This window comes from Acinonyx jubatus, chromosome E3 (assembly GCF_027475565.1).
Source record: "Acinonyx jubatus isolate Ajub_Pintada_27869175 chromosome E3, VMU_Ajub_asm_v1.0, whole genome shotgun sequence".
Lineage (NCBI taxonomy): Eukaryota > Metazoa > Chordata > Mammalia > Carnivora > Felidae > Acinonyx > Acinonyx jubatus.
In genome coordinates this window covers 10505700-10522786 of record NC_069398.1, presented here as the reverse complement: position 1 = coordinate 10522786, position 17087 = coordinate 10505700, and the positions used below count along the sequence as shown (strand labels likewise).

General features: G+C 50.1%; 1 protein-coding gene and 1 long non-coding RNA gene across 9 annotated transcripts in view; both read left to right on the top strand.

Moving 5' to 3' along the window:
- The first annotated feature begins 1949 nt into the window (after window positions 1-1949).
- Window positions 1950-10986, top strand: LOC128313675 (uncharacterized). Its single transcript, XR_008294688.1, has 3 exons — window positions 1950-3323; window positions 5944-6266; window positions 8755-10986. It is a non-coding gene; the product is annotated as an uncharacterized LOC128313675 (long non-coding RNA).
- Window positions 10987-15759: 4773 nt separating this feature from the next.
- SYT17 (synaptotagmin 17) overlaps window positions 15760-17087 on the top strand; it is a 119632-nt gene continuing 118304 nt past the window's right edge. For 4 of the 8 annotated variants that reach the window (XM_053212941.1, XM_053212939.1, XM_053212938.1 and 1 more), the window contains exon 1: window positions 15771-16537. Coding sequence is in view for 3 of the 8 variants with exons in the window: in XM_053212935.1 (XP_053068910.1) it covers window positions 16523-16537 (15 nt within the window). In the remaining 5 variants the exon portion in view is untranslated. Of the gene's footprint in view, window positions 16538-17087 lie in introns of all 8 variants that reach the window. The other 4 variants (XM_053212935.1, XM_053212933.1, XM_053212942.1 and 1 more) reach the window with 3 other exon arrangements.

Sequence of the window (17087 nt, the reverse complement as noted above, 5' to 3'; positions counted from 1 at the left end):
CGTGGAGGACGCGGACAGATGTTTTTAAACTGGCCATGCGCAGTGTATTCTTGCTCTTTTCCCCACGCAGGATTTAAAGCAAATTTTTAAAAATTAAAAGCGAACAAACAAACAAGAACACTCCAATGGGTAGGATCAGAAGAACTTGATTCAATAGCTGTTTCAGGCAGTTTTCTATAGCAGGTGTTCAGGAAACAGGAGTGGAAAGGTACAGTCCTCGCCCTCAGGGGGCTGGTGGCCTGCGGGTGAAACAGACGCATAACATGTAACTAAGATAAAGGCTAGTCTCGGCCAGTGCCGGCCGGAGTTTAATATGCCCATGAACCACCCAGGCTTCTTAAAATGCAGATTCTGTGCAGATTTGGGATACAGCCTGAGAGTCCGTGTTTCTCACAAGCTCCAGGTGCTGCTGCTTTAAGGACCACATTTTGATTAGCAAGGGAACAGGCTTTGAAAGCATAGGCTCTGGAGCCTGACCTCTCTAGGTTCAAATCCTGGCTCATCCACTTACTAGCTGAGCGAGCTTAGAGAAGCTTCTCCACCTCTCTGAACTTCAGTTTTTTCGTCTTTATAATGAGGATAATAATTCCTACCTCACGGTGTTGTGTCAGCATCATATGGTATAATTCAGGTTAAGCACTCACCCCAAGGTAAATGCCCAACAAATGGTAGCTGTTGTCGGGATAGGCTATGAAGAGCTATTTTAGAATTCTGAAGTTAGTGCTGTGGGCATTCCAGGAAGACTCCATGGAGGTGGTGACATTTGAGCCAAGTCAGGCAGAATGGGAAGACATATAGGGCAGGGGGACAGCGTGAGCAAATGTCTTACAACTTGCAGCATGCTGGGCGTAATTGTTCTTGAGTCAAGACTCGGTATGACATGGGGTTGGCAGAGGCTCAGCTTTTCCAGATCCTTCTGTTTCTTCCTCACTCCTGCTGTCATCCCTGCTCTGGAAGGGACAGGTGCAGTGATCTGCATGGAGTTTCTCCATCCAACATGGTCACCACTAGCCACATGCAGCTCGTCAACACCTGCAATGTGCCTAGTACCACATGTTGAAATGACAGTATTTTGGAGATACTGGGTTAAAGAAAATATGCAAAATCTATAAAGGAAATATATAATAACACATCTAAGAAGACACAGTATAGTGTTAAAATTAATTTCACTGTTTCTTCTTACCTTTTGAAAAATGTGGCCAGCTGAAAATTTTATAAATTTTTTTAAATGTTTTATTTATTTTTTTGAGACAGAGAGAGACAGAGCATGAACAGGGGAGGGGCAGAGAGCGAGGGAGACACAGAATCTGAATCAGGCTCCAGGCTCTGAGCTGTCAGCACAGAGCCCGATGCGGGGCTTGAACCCATGAACCGTGAGATCATGAGCCAAAGTCGGACGCTTAACCAACTGAGCCACCCAGGTGCCCAGCCAGCTGAAAATGTGGCTCACCTTGTATTTCTGTTGGCCGGAACTTGTTTAGAGGCTCCATCTGCTCCTGGTGGGTCTGCTTGCTGAGGCTCGGGCAGAGACATAGGGAGTATACCTATGCCAGGGTATGCTTGTGGTGTCTGGAAAGTGGGGAGAGCAGGCATAGAACAGAACTGAGGGCTGGGAATGAGGAAAGTAAGGTTATCAGTCACTGCCTCATCAGATGTTCTTACTGTGCTGTGTATCAGTTAGCTACTGCTGCATAATAAACTACCCCGAAACCTCATTGCCTAAAACGGCAATCATGCTTACGTGTCTGTGGGTCATCTGGGGAGGTTGCTGATCTAGAGGAGGCTGGGTAGATTTTGACTGTATCTCCTTTTTTTCTTAAGTTTATTTGTTTTGAGAGAGAGAAAGCATGCATTCTTGGGTGTGAGTGGAGGAGGAGGAGGAGAGAGAGAGAGAGAGAGAGAGAGAGAGAATCCCAGGCAGGCTTTGCACTGGCAGAGAGAGAGAGAATCCCAGGCAGGCTCTGCACTGGCAGTATGGAGTCCAATGTGGGGCTTGAACCCATGAACTGTGAGATCATGACCTGAGCCAAAACCAGGAGTTGGACGCTTAACCAACTGAACCGCCCAGGTGTCCCTTTGTGTATCTCTTCATGGGCCTCAAAGTTAATTGGTCTGTGATGGAGCTTAGCAATCAAGAAATTTTAAAAGCTCCCAGGTGATGCAGCTAGGGTGGCAAAACTATCGATTCAGACCCTAAAGCAGAGGCTCTCAAATTTGAACGTGCATCAGAACCCCCTGCAGAGCTCATCAAAATAGGAATTGCTGGGCCTCACCCCCACGCTTTCCAATTCAGAAGGTTTGAGTTAGGCCCTAAGATTTTGCAGTTTTTACAAGTTCCTGGGTGACGCTGATGTGCTGGTCTGGGGACCACTCTTTGGTAACTACTGAGCAGGAAGAAAACAGTCATGAGGTAATGCTGGAAGGGGATTCCTACCATATGTAATGGGGAAGTAGAACCACCATCTGGGCTGGGAGGGGGAGGGGAGAGAGAGGAAGTGAGGTAAGAGATTAGGTTTAAGAGTCCTCATTCTTACTTCCTGGAGGAAGTAGCTAACGCCAGTGAGCTGTAGGAGCCTCCACCAAGGTTCTGGGGACTCAGAGAGTTGGTATTCAGTTTACCATAACACAGCCTGGAGGGATTGCATGTCTCGTGGAGAAACCCACGTTGGCACCCAGTGCATCAGTATGGCATGGCAGTGGTAGATTAACCAAGACTGAGGGAAGATCTGGGGTGAGGGTGGCCTCAGGGGCAGCCTCCCAGAGTCCAGACTGCTGCAGAAAAGTCCCCTGGCATTTACAACAATCCACCCACCCCTACCCCCATCCCGGGGACCATTAGAAGTCTGGGGCTGGGAAGAAACACAAGCAATCACAGGGACACAGGCAGGACCCACAGCCACTGGGAATGGGTTCCAGCGTGAGATCCAGGAGCCAGTACAGTCCAGACCAGCATAGACCTGCCACTTCTCAGCGAAAAGCAGCAAGAACAGAAGGCCACATGCAGAGCAGGGCCAGGACTAGGGTCAGGCAAAGGAGGCACCTGGGACACAAAATTTAAGGGTAGTACAAATACAGGGTCAGCCCTCACCCTAGCCCCCATCCCTGTGCAAAGACAAGAGGGATGAGACCCCCCCTAAACGGAGGTCCCACAGACTCAATGATCTCCCTACAATGCTGTTGGGATTCTGACATGTTCTCTGCATCTGTCATGGAAAAGGCTCAGAGCTGGGGACACCCCTGGAGCTGGTGGAAAGTGTTCTATTCACTCCGTCTCCTGGAAGAAGGCTGTTTTCAATCAGAAGAGACTGGGTTATCATTAACAGGTAAGTGTCCTGAACCAGAAAGGGAGTGTCAGGTCCAGAAAGAAGAATGGAAGGAAACAAAGACACGTGGGCGTTTTGCACAGCTGGACCATAGAGTCAAGTTTGCTAGCGGGTGTTTCACAGTTGACATAAGTGGCATCAAAAAGTTTTTAACAAAGGAAGATTTGTCTGACACAAGAAAGGATTTGAGCCTTATAAGAACTTGGGTGAGGAGCTGGGTAGGAGGCTCAGATGTGTTACGGATGAGATCCGTCAGGAGTTGATGAGGCCGGGGGATACCTAGGTGGCTCAGGTGGTTAAGCGTCAACTTCCGCTCAGGTCACAATCTCACAGTTCCAGCCCCACATCAGGCTCTGTGTTGACAGCTCAGAGCCTGGAGCCTGCTTTGGGTTCTGTGTTTCCTTTTCTCTCTCTCCACCCTTCCCCCGCTCATGCTCTCTCTCTCTCTCTCTCTCTCTCTCTCTCTCTCTCTCAAGAATAAATAAACATTAAAAAAAAAAAAAGATTTGATGAGGCTGGGCAATGGATGGGTAAATGCACCTCTCTCTGAGAAACTGTCTGGAAGGGAGCCCCACCCGGTAATTACACTGTTATTAACTCAGCGTTTACTTTGGAGAGGGAGGGAGCCTGATGGGCAGGAATACTCTCTGGGTCATGACAGATCCAGGGAAAAGCCTAGGCTTGTCAGCTGAACTTATCCCCAAACAAGAGGCACAATTCTGGGTGTCAGATGCCATTCGTTCTGAGACTGTGGGGGGTGGGGGGGCACCTGATCCTCTCCTCAGGGAGTTCTATGGCTCTGGTGGTCAGGGAGGCACATGTGGTTCCCCAAGGAGTGAAGTCAGCCCAGACACAACTAACCCATTGTTAACCTGGGTGTGACCCTTGGGAGATACTTCCCTTCCTAATGTCTGACCTCACTTTTTAAATTGAGCTTTCCCTGTAGGAGCCCTTCCCCTTCTCCAGTTTTCCATGCACGGTGGGCCTTCCCTCTACAAGACAGGATGAAGGCAGCTTAGGGAAGGCCTGCCATGCCAGGCAAGGGTGGGTAGTTATCCTGCAGGCAGTGGGAGCCGTGGAAGACTTTTGAGCTGAGCATTGGCATGCCTCGAACTTCCCATACCCTCACCCAGACAATGCTTGGCTTATAGAAATTTTCACTCAATATACTTGATAGAATAAATGATCTATGCAGTGTTTTTGGAAGAACTGAGTAAATTTCCACTTTTTTAGCTTAGCCTCTTCTCCACTGCTCTGAAGCAATCTCCCACCCACCCTTTCTCTGCAGAATGATTTACGCTTATTTCTACTGATCCCCCATTTGCTTTATTCAGGAAGATAGCAGCTCAGGCTTCCCAGATCTTATCTCTGAACCCACAAATATCTAAAACAATGGATAGTCTAGTGGGGTTTGACATTGGTCTTCACTCAAAGCTCTGTGGTTGGCCTTTGACTTTTTTTCCATGAAAACCTTCAAAGTTGATCAATTTTCATGGAATTAGAGCACTATAAAAGGCATTGATATCACAAGATACTAATACCTTCATCTGTCCTATATTTAGTCTCCAGAACTCTGGGGTCAGAAATGGAATGATCAGGCGTCGTTTGGTGTAACAGAAAGAGCGGGAATTTTGCTCGCTGTCAGACATCATTCAGATCCCTGCTCTGCCAATTATTAGCTATCTGGCCTGGGACGGTTTGCTGACTATCTCTTGGCCTCAGTTTTTTTTCTTGAAAAGTGGGGGCTGCCTCTGTGTCTGGCTCACAGAGTTGAGAGGATGGTAAGGAAGACAGGTATTCAAGTGTTTAGGGCAGTGCTTGGCCACATAGTAAAGGCTCAAAAAACAGAATAGTAATTGAATACCATTGAGCAGCAAAAGCCCTAGTGATTGGGATTCCGCTCAGCAAGCTACTTGACTTTTTTGACCCAAGACCCATGAAAGATACTGAGGCTGTTTCTGGGCAAGGATGAGAACAAATACCGTGGGACATGCTTGAATAATGTATATATATTTTTAAGAATAAAACTCTTATTTTTATTATTTTTTAATGTTTTATTTGTGACAGAGAGAAAGACAGAGCGTGAGCAGGGGAGGGGCAGAGAGAGAGGGAGACACAGAATCCAAAGCAGTCTCCAGGCTCTGAGCTCTCAGCCCAGAGCCCGATGTGGGGCTTGAACTCATGAACCATGAGATCATGACCTGAGCTGAAGTCGGATGCTTAACTGACTGAGCCACCCAGTCTCCCCAGAATAAAAATCTTACAGTAAGAATCTATTTCTCCTCACAGAACTCTCCAGCCCCAGAGATATTTGGATTTGAGTTTGCCGGGGAAGGTGTTTTTGTATGTGTTAGTTTTCAATACTGGGTAAGAGTGGGAGTGTGGGCAAAGGGGGAGAGGATGCAGGAGTGATTCAGAGAAGGAGAGGAGTTACGAGAGTCCTTCAAGCAGGACAAGGAAAAAGAGATTTGTATCACGAGGACAGGGCTGGCTTTAGTGACAGTGGTATGGCTCCTGTGCTCAAGAAGATCCTAAGCTTGGCTTGATACCCTGTTGTCCTTGTCGTCTCGAGAGTTTTAATAATTTTGAACAAGGGGCCCCACATTTTCATTTTTCACAGAGCCCTGAAAATGATGCACATCCAGTCCTGTATAAGCAGAAGAGTGAGGAGCGGAGGGGGCTTGGCAGACCCTGAGTGCCCACCCCCGTGGGCCAGCCAGCGACCATCACCTTGGGATCCCGTGCTTTCCCAGAATCATTCAACACTTGTAATTCCTCTTGAATGAAGAGAGAGGACACGGATGTGTATGGCGCTGTCTTTAAGAAGGAAAAATCGGGGCGCCTGGGTGACTCAGTCATTAAGCATCTGACTTCGGCTCGGGGCACGATCTCACAGTTTGTGAGTTCGAGTCCCACATCGGATGAGCTCAAGCCCCACTTCAGGTGAGTCCTGCTTCTCTCTCTCCCTCTCATTCTGTGCCCCTTGTGGGATTCTCTCTATCTCTCTCTGCCCCTCACTCACTTGTGGCCCTGTCTCTCTCTCAAAAAAAAAAAAAAAAGAAAAAAGAAAAAAAAAAAAGAAAATCTTGCTGCCCCTGGATATATTCAGGGTGGATCTGAATATAACCAGGAGGGCATATCCCTATGAGCACCTGTTAGACCATCACCTACCTACTATGAAGTCCACTTTGGCTGTCCTTGGCCATGGGACATCCTGGCCTGTTACGATTTTTCTGCACACGAGAGTAATATAATGGTCATGCGGTGTTTGTCTTTTTACCCTCCCTATTTTCTTTGTGGGCTCTGCCCTTCTGTTTTCCACGTGTTGCCTGTGGTGCTGCCAATCACAGTGTGTCGTCTCCCCCCTTAGACACGGGGACGTGAGCCAGGCTGGGCGGGTCAGAGTGCCCCGTCCCCCTTCACGTCTGCGACTGACTCACAGTGGCAGTTTAGGGGCTACCAAAGCTGAAGTTGCATTGTGATGGACCTTACAGTCACCCAGAAACAGACTAATCAAGAGTACTTCGTGCTTCTAACAACCCCTGTAATGACAATGTAAGATGTTACTCCTACTGTTCCTACTCCCTGCGTAAATGTGGGAGCTCTGATGCGCACAGATCCCTAGAGCTGGTACAGTTCACTCAGTGGTGAAGTCAGACAACCAAAGGTCTGCAAACACTTCAAAAATGTCAGAATGTGGGGCTCCCGGGTGGCTCAGTTGGTTGAGTGTCTAACATTGGCTCAGGTCACGATCTCACAGTTCATGGTTGGAGCCCTGCGTCAGGCTCTGTGCTGACAGCTCGGAGCCTGGAGCCTGTTTCAGATTCTGTGTCTCCCTCTCTTTTTGCCCCTCCCCCACTCATGCTCCGTCTGTCTCTCTCTCTCTCTCTCAAAAATAAATAAGCATTAAAAAAACTGTTTTTTTAAGTGTCAGAATGTTATGACCCCTTTTACTGTCTTACTCAGGGCAGAAATAAGGCCTGTTTATAACCTTGATTTGTATTAATGGGAACACCAGTGGGGGCTATGCATTGATCTTTCATAGAAACATGTATCTAAAAAGTGAGGAAGTGTAATTCTTAAAGCGAATTTGAGAGAAGAGCCTGTAGACATAGAACAATAAGAAAAAGCCAAAAGGTTTTTTGAAAGCAAGAGCTTTCATTTTAATTTCTTTTTAAAAATAGCTTTGTTGACATGTAATTTACATACCATAAAACTCACCCATTTTGAGTGTACAATTCAATGATTTCCAGCAATTCACAGAGTCATGCCTCCATCACCGCAAAAACAGTTTTCGAACATTTCCGTCACCCCCCAAAACTCTCTGCATCCATTCCCCACTCCCAGCCCCAGGCCCCCAGCCCCAGGCAACCACAAATCTCCTTTCTGTCTCTACAGATTTGCCCTCTCTGGACATCTCATCTGAATGGAGTCATACCACACGTGGTCTTTCTTGTCTGGCTCCTTTCACTGAGTAAAATGTTTTTGAGGTTACCCACGTTGTGGCATGTTCCTTTCTTTTTATTGCTGTAAAGTATTCCATTGTGTGGCTATACCACATTTTGTTTATCCATTCACCCATCGATGGGCACTTGGATGGTTTCCACTTTGAGGCAATTATGGATAATGCTGCTGTGAATGTTCACATACAAGCTGCCATTCAGGGCAATGGCTCTTTAGATGATGCTGAATGCCTCTTCACCTCGAACAAGCTCTTTCTTGGAAGAGTACTAGGCCTCCGAGAGCCTTGCTCTGAAACATGGATAAAGAGTTAAACCTCACATGCTCCCCTGAGAAGGCAAAATTGCTCCCAGGGGGTGTCAGCAGGTCTCAGTTTCTATACAGGACATGTCCCCGTGTCTCTCTTAACGAGATGGGGCAAGACCCAGGTGGGGCCATTAGTTCCTCCCTGGCTTGATACATATGGATGTCTGGAAAAATCTCATTGGTCAGTGGGTGGCTAGGCTGAGAAAATGTAAAGTTGTCTCCTCTCCGTGGAAGGCAGATATTGTTGGCAAAATCCATTCATTCATTCAGCAATACTACTGAGTGCCTTCTACATGCTAGGTACTGTTCTAGGTATTAAGGATACAAGTGTGGGAGAAACAGCCAAAAAAAAAAAAAAACCCCACAAAAAGTCCCCCTCAGCTCATACAGCTCACTTCTAGTTGGGGAGACAGACCATAAAAAATAGGAAAGATGTAAGGTATGTCGCATGGTGATATGTGTTATAGAGAAAATTAAGCAGGGAAGGTGAACAGAGTTCCTGGGAGAGGCAAGAGGTTGCTATTTTGAAGAGGAAAGTTGAGGAAGAGCAGACTGAAAAGGTGACATTTGAGCAAAACCTAAAGGACGTTGTATTGTCTGAAGCTATCTAATAAATTACCACAGACTTAGCTGCTTAAAATAACCCATATTTATTATCTCACAGTTTCGATGGGCCAGGAGTCTGGGCATGACTGAGCTGGGTCCTCTGCTTCAGGGTCTCCCACAAGTCTGTAGTCAAGAGGTGAGCTGGGCTGGGGTCTCACCTGAAGGTTCAACCAGGGAAGTATCCATTTTATTTTATTTTTTATGTTTATTTGTTTTGAGAGAGAGTGAGTACGTGTGAGCAGGGGAGGGGCAGAGGGAGAGGGGGAGAGAGAATCCCAAGTAGGCTCTGTGCTGTCAGTGAAGAGCCCTGTGTAGGGCTTGAACTCACAAACTGTGAGATCATGACCTGAGCCGAAATCAAGAGTCGGGCAGTTAACCAATGGAGCCACCCATGTACCCCTGTTGTCAGAATTTTAGCTCCTCTAGGACTATTGGACTGGAGTGGGGCGGGGGAGGGGGTGTCTCAGTTTCTAGCTGGGTATCCTTATCTCCTGGCCATGTGGGTCTCTCCAACATGGAAGCTTGCGTCATGCAGAAAGAGCCAGCTACCAAGACAGAAATTACTGCCTTATGTAACCTAATCACAGAAGTGACATCTCATCACCTGTGATAAGTTCTGCCCATATTGAATGGGAGGATTTTATGCAAGGATGTCAATACCAGGGGCAGAATCATTATGGGCCATCTCGTAGGCTGCCTGCATAGAGGTGAACGAGTGAGCAAGCCAAGGGGGAGCTCAGAGGGAGGAGTGTTAACAGGAGGAAGAAACAAGTGCAAAGGCCCTGGGGCAGGAACTTGTCTGGGGTGTTCAAGAAACAGTGAGGAGGTCATTGTGTCTGGAGTGGAATGTGCAAGGGGTAGGGAAGCAGAGGTGAGGACAGCGGGGGAGCTAATGAGGGGCCAGGTTATGTGGGACCTTTTTAACTTTTACCTTAGATGAGAGTTGCTGGAGGGTTTCAGGTGGAGGAATGACATGAGCTGGCATTTGTTCTGGATCCTCGATCCTCCAAGTGTGGTCTGTGGCCCACTCTTAAAGGCTGTTAGAAATGTGGAATCTTAGGATCTACTGCCCCAGACCTGATGAGTCAGAGACTGCATTTAACAAGATCCCCAGGTGATGGGGCACCTAGGTGGCTCAGTCGGTTGAGCATCCAACTTTGGCTCAGGTCATGATCTTGGGTTCTTGAGTTCCTGAGCTTGAACCCCATGTGGGGATCTCTGATGCCAGTGCAGAGCCCGCTTTGGATTCTCTGACCCCCTCTCTCTGCCCCTCCCCAACTTGCGCTCTCTCAAAAATAAAAACTAAAACATTAAAAAACAAAACAAGAACATAAGATCGCCAGGTGAGTGGAATGCACAGTGAAGTTGGAAACTTAGTGGTTCTCACCCTTCAGCCAGCATCAGAATTACCTGGATGGAGTGTTTGTTGAAACACAGCTTGCTGGTTCCCCTCCCCCAACCTGCAGAGTTTCTGATTCACTAGGTGCAGGGTGGGGACTGAGAGTCTGCATTTCTAGCAAGGTCCCAGAGCTGCTGATGTTGCTGGACCAGGGACCATGCTTTGAGAACCACTGGTCTACAGTGCGCCTGGCACCAGGGCGCAGGGCTGAGGAAGGACAGAATCTTTCCTTTGAAGCTGTCCAGAGCATCAGACCCTGCTGCTGGCCTCTGGGGGAAGATGACACATCAGACTCAAAGCTCTTTCCTTGTCATATGTCCTACGAAGGTGGATTTTATATGCTGCCCCTTAAAACCACATCTGTGCCATCACACTCGTGTGTCCCCTGGCTCTCTGTTCTGTTTGTGCAGTTAAATCCCATCTCTGTTTCTCCTGTATGTGGTGCAGAGAGGGAACAGGTGGTCACCAGTGCCCTGCTAATAGCTCTTCAGATGTTTGCAGCCCATTATTAAATCGCCCTCAGAGTTTCCTTCTTGAAGACTAAATAATTAGCTACCCTTTTCTGAATCATGGGGTGGAGAGGTGAATGTAGTCACCAGCCTCAGACGGGGGCATATGTGGTAGAAAATCTTGAACCAGTGTGGGGGCTGGAGGTAAGACGGGGTGAGCGTTGCAAAAGCTAGGCCATCAGACTCCTTCATTTCGGCAAGATCCTTGGAAGTGATGCCAGCAGGCAGCATACAAGATGACAGGTCTAGTGCCATGCAGAGATCAGCTGGAGGTGAAGTGTCACCGGTGAGCCAGACATCTTCAGAGGTTATGGGCACCGTCAGGTGCACCCCTGCCCCGGTGCAGCCCCCCACCCTGACTCATTCCAGCCAACGGATTGGCACCGGTCCTCCTAGGCAGAAGGGTGTGTGAGCATCACAAAGATGATGTCCTGGCATGCCAAGGTCAAGGTCAAACTGTGGACCACCTGCATCAGCATCTCCTGGGAGGCTTGTTAGGAAATGCAGACCTGCAGACCGCGTCCTCCAACTAGTGATCAGAACGTCTGGGTGAGGAGTCTGAGAATAGGGATGTTAACCAAACACCATCCCCCGCCCCCCACGTCCACGTACAGTCAAGTTTGGGAATGACTGCTAGTGTGTGATGTGGCTTTCTCTCCTCTGAGTGTTGGCCACCAACAAGAAAGAGAAAACCGTCTAGGGTAAGTAAAGCACCTAGTACAGTTATTAGTAATAAAAGCAACTTTGTGTGGTTGTTTCTATTTTGAAAACCAAAAATAGTGATAGCTAGAATTTCTGGAGCAGATCCTCAGTGGTGGGCACCATGCCAAGGGATGGATATAGACTGGCCTGTAGAGTCCTCACCTCCATGAAATAGTGGCTGCTAGTATCCCATTCAGTGAAGAGGGAGCTGAGATGCAGAATTATCTCAAGTCCCATGGCTGCTAAGTGGCAGGTGGCATGATTTAGTCCCAGTCCTGGCCGATCCTAGAGGCCAGGATTTTAACCTCCACTTTGTCCCTTCCTTCTCCCTAACCCACATTTCCATCCAACTCTAAAATAGAATAAGAGGCACCACAGCCACAGATTCAATGTTATGGGAGAAAGAAACAGAGAACCACTTACTGTGAACCCACGCTAGTGTTTCACATACATTTTTCTCATTTGCTTGACTCCACACCAGCCCTCAGAGGGAAGTATTATACCCATTCTGCTGGTAAGGAAAACTGAGGCTTCCAGGGATTAAGGGGCTTGCCTAAGGCCACACAGCTATTATGTAGACAAGGCTGGACTGGACTCCAGATTCTTGTGATCATCAAACCACACTGCCCTTTGGTAAAGATGGAGAAGAAAGGGGTCCAACTCCTTACATGGGATTACTTGGTCATGTCAGCCCTGGAGCTCATACTTAACAGGTGGCTGCCCTTCCTATTGCCAGACCAGCGATTTAATTAGCCCAGAGACTTCTTACTTCCCCAGAGTTCAGAAACACTGCCCAGGGTTACAGGCACAGCTAAAACAGGATCTGAATGGCATGTTCGGGAAGCTGTATAATTAAAACTGACTTAGGAGACAAGTACCGTCAGCCTGTTTGGCAGAAATAAAAAGTCACCTAACCAGAATGTGTATTGCCTATATGGTTGCCAGAGACTGCTTTTTGCTGTTCTGGCACTTTTTAATTACAATAGATACCCTGAGGTCTGTGGTTTGCACTGCCATTTCTAACTACCTTCTGAAGGACCCTGAAGAGCAAACCATTATTATGCGTCTGCCATCTGGGGTTGGGTCTTGATGAGGCGCCAGGTTCCTCTAAGAGGCTGTAGACTGAGGTGAGCCCACAAGCGCCCCCAGGAGGTGGCTGAAGCCTTAACTCTTCCGCTAATCTGAGCCCCGTTCTGTTAGGAGGGTCTGAACTGTTTTAGGGAACCCGATCCTTTCCCTCTCCACATGGTCTTTGTGAGATGGTGGCTCACGACCTCTGCGCACCTGGTCCAGGTGGACGCAAGCAGCGTGCTGGCTCCTTTGGACACAGTGCTTGGTCCAGAGGTAGGCACTTAACCCAAGCAGGACCACTTAGAGTTTTTCCTTAAGATTTCATTAAAAGTCCCCCTTACTTTTGGAGCATAAGCTATTAAAATCTAAACTCAAGTGCACTAATGGCCATCTTCCTGCCATGTGAAGCAAACCTATCCCAGGGAAAAAGAAAAGTCCAATGTTCAGAGAAAAGCTGCGAAGAGGTGCGATATGGAGAGAGTGAGTCCTTATGACTTCTTTTGCATCTCTAATCCAGCCCTGACACTAGGATTTGCCCTTGGACTTCCCAGTTAATGAGCCCATAAGTTCTTTCTTGTTGGATGGAATTGAGTTTCTTCCAGGAACCCTATATAATACGTATCTGAGATCAACATACCCAAATATAAAACCCCAACTACTCCCCCAGCAAACCTGCCTTCCTCCAGCCTCCCCTGCCTTCCAGAACCTCATCACTGCTTATTCAGTTACAGCCATCGGTTCATTGCCATGACCATTGTTCAGTCTCGAATCACCTCATACCTGGATTGCTACAACATCCTCCCTGCCTCCAGGCTTGTGTACCCCATGTCCACAGACACACACACACACACCCCTGCCAAAATCTTTCTGGGCCTGACCCTTCCTGCTCTTCTACGGGCTAACTTACCGGGTTGCCAGGCATCTGGCCTCTCCTACATGTTAACCCCACCTGGCAACACTCTCCCTTTGCTCCAGCCAGACAACTGCGTGGCAGTTTTGACTCTCACCCCTAAGCTAATGAACCTGCCACTTGCAGGGGTTCCTAATCCCTTCTGTGCCATGGACCCCCTGCTAGTCTTTTGAAGTCTGTAGACCCCATCTCAGAATAATGTCTTTAAATCATAGAGTGGAATACATAGGATTATAGGGAAATGATATAATTCTTTTTTTAATGTTTATTTGCTTATATATGTATTTTCATTTACTTCATTTTGAGAGAGCACGACAGTGGGGAAAGGGGCAGAAAGGGAGAGAGAGAATCCCAAGCAGGCTCTGCGCAGAGCCCGACGTGGATCTCAATCTCACCAACCATGAGACCATGACCTGAGCCCAAATCAAGGGTCGGACACTTAACTGACTGAGCCACCCAGGTGCCCCTGAAATGATTCTAATGAAACACACTTAAATGAAACACACTTATCAAAAATTTAAAATGAATTTAAATATGGTAATGTATGTGATTCTTCATTAATGCATTCAATAGAAAGATCTACTGGTTGTGATTTTCAAGCAGTAAAGAATGTAAATAAAATTTCAAGTTATTCACAACAACTGTAATGTGAGGTGAATATACCTGATTTCTATTGACTTCTATTTCTATCGGTGACAAACCCAGGTAAAAGTTAAGATTGTCGTGGTTTGCTGCCTGCATCCATAACGAAAGGAGATAATGGATCGCACGCAGAGGTTGGTGACAAGGGAGATGTAACTCTTTTCTTTCCTAAGTTCAGGGACCCCGCAGAATTCCGAACTGGGGGTTTTCCCACCGAGACCCGGGTGGGGGCCAGCTGCCTTGTCCTAACAGGCACAGCCTTGGTCTGAGTCCAGATTATACCTCAAAGCCCAGACTACAGGTCCCTGTGAAGAGCAGGGAGAGGCTCACAGAGCTGGGGACCTGGAAAGCCAGTCTTGGAGTGACATCTGACGAATGACTTCGAGCTGACTTCTTGTTCATGCTTTCTTTGGAGGCAGAATGGCACCGCTGTGAGGAGCTGGGCCTTGAGAGTTAAGTTAAAATAACTGCCTGCATTGGAGGAGGGGTGCTTGGTTTTCTCAGACAGTTTTAAGTCTTTAGGGATTAAGGGATCAAACCAACCCCAAGGGTTTCCTCCCCCTTCCCCCAATACCCAGCACTGTGAGACAGTATGGTGTGGCGGCTAGGGGAAGGATTCTGGTGTAGGCTGTCAGGGTTTGAGTCTCAGCTCCTCAATGCCAGTACCCCCGGGGCAAGTTACCTCACCGCTTTCAACCTCCTCCAGTCTCATCTAGAGAGAGTAATCTCATCTAGAGATAGTAACAGAGCTCACCTCATGGTTATCAGAATTGAAAGTTGTACTTGTGTAAAAGGTTTAAAGCAGAGCCTGGCACACGGTCTCAGAAAGGTTAGCTATTCTTCCTGGCAACACCTGGGAACACCTGGCAAACGCTGTCACCTCTCTCAAGTCCCCCAACCCTCCGCTCCCCCGCTCAAACGCCCATCCCGGTAGACAGCCCTCTCCCCCCAAGCACCGTTTCCATCCAGCGCTGAAGAAACATTATAGATAAATACCATTAAGTGGTCAGGAGCGCACACTGTGCGGATTCAAAGGCCAGTGCGTGTAGCTACCAGCTGTAGCTAGAGGGGATCTACCTTACTGCACCCCGGTTTCCTCATCTGGGAACCGGGGGCAACTGCAGCATCCCCCTCAAACGGTTAAGAGGAGTCAACAGCAACAGCAGAAACTACCGAGCGCCTACTCTGGCCAGGCGCTGTGCTTGACGCATAGCGAGCAAGGCAGAGGACGATGAAATGCAATCACGCCTGTGAAGTGTTGAGCACAGTGCCTGCCGGATTACAAACGCTGGGCACTTTGCATGCCACGTGCTTCGAATGAAATATTACATACTAAAAAATGTAAACCTGTTAGATTTTTACAAAGAATATATACACATGTGCACATTACACCTTTTGTTTATGACTTGCACGTTCAGTCCCTCAGCTGGCCCTGGAGAAAAGGCAGGGCAGACAGAGATTTTAAGCCATTTTTAGTGATGAAAAGACAGAGGAGTTGATAAACGGGAGACGGCTGGGGATTTTAAAAAGAGAACCGGCGGAGGGCAATGTTCCACTTCAAATCCCTCTGTGCAGAGTGGGCCCCAATTCTGTGGCCCCGGGGTGGGAGAACCGGCTCCGGGGAGGAATCCAGGCCCTGGGCGCCCCAGAGACGCGAGCAAGCGGGACAGGATGGACACGCCCGAGGGCGCACGCTCGCTGGCGCGGAGCTTCGAGCCGGCAGAGGCGCGCACGTCGCGGGCGCGACGCTGGGTGGCGCTGCCGGGCCGCCCCGCGCCAGACCTGTTGAGCCGAGGGCGCAACTCGGGCAGGTTTAGGGCAAAGGGGCGCTCCGCTCTCTTCGCACGCCCCTGCGGCCCCGGCCGCAGCACCTCCCTCGGGGTGCCCCACGCCCCACCTTATCTTAAGGCTCCGGTTCATTTGGCCCCTGCGTTCCTCGCCGCAACAGTTCTAGGCTCGTCGGGTGGGGCGGGAATAAAGTTTGTCCGAGCTGGACTGGGAGAGGGGTGGTGGGGAGGACCCTCCCCGCTCCAGACTCCATGGCGGGCAGGACTGTGCCCCCTCGGCTTCAAGGCTGTCCCGGGGGCTCTGCTCTCGGTAGGTGCCAGCCCGCGTGCCGACCGGATGGGCTGACCCGCGCACCGCCCCCTCCCACCCGCTTCCCCATCCCTTCCCCCGCCTCTGGCGCGCACCGGCCCCGGCGTCTCCAGCCCCGCCTGCGCCGGGGTCGCTGCAGTCCCCGCGGCCGCCCCGGGCTCCCTCCCCAGGCGCCCCGGCCTCATTCCAGCCAGGGGAGCGCCTCGGGGGGAGCGCCGGACTGCGAGGGTGGCCGAGGCGGGGGCTCCAGGCGCCCTTGCTCTCCCAACCTGGGAGGCGGCCCCGACTCCGAGAGCCTGAACGCAGGGAAAGGCAAGGACGGGGCGGCCGGCGGAGGGGCGGGCGCCGCTCATCAGCCACGCCAGTCACGTCTGGGGCCACCCGGCTGCCTTTTTCTTCCTTTCCCCCTTCGCCTTCTCCCCCCACTCCCCTGTTGGCGAGGGCAAAGTGGCCGTGGCGGCGCCATGCCCGGGCCGGAGTGAGCGCGAGGGCGAAAATGGCGTACATCCAGGTAGGGCTGAGGCTGGGGGGCAAGGTCCGCGGTGCGGGTGGGGGGTGCCGCGCCCCCTCCGGCTGTGAGCCCGCCAAGGGAGGGCACACGGCTGGGCTCCCACAAACTTGCTTCCAGAAAAAGGGTGCCCGAGGGCACGCAACCTGTGCAGCGGTGGGGTACGCCCCAGGAGAAGGGGCTGGGGACCCCCACACCCGGGGATGAACGGCCCCTGCGGACTCTGCACGGGTGCCCTCTCCTCCTAGGGAGGGAATGGGATTGGGGCGGACTTTTCAGCCCCCCCACCCCACCCCCTCCCCTTGCACCCCACCCCTGGGGAGGGGCCGCCGGGAGGGCGGCCCGGGACGCGCCAGCCGCCCGGCCCGCCAGCTGCCGTTGCCGTGGCGACGGCTCTGGCTAATTGGCCGGCGGAGCGAGCCTGAGGCGGCTGTTCCGGCCAGGAGGGACAAGGACGTCGTCTCTCCCGGACCCTGGGTGCTGAGGGGTGGGGGACACACCATAGGCGTGCTGTTGGTGGGGGGCGGGAACAACCGATCACTTTCGGCCATTG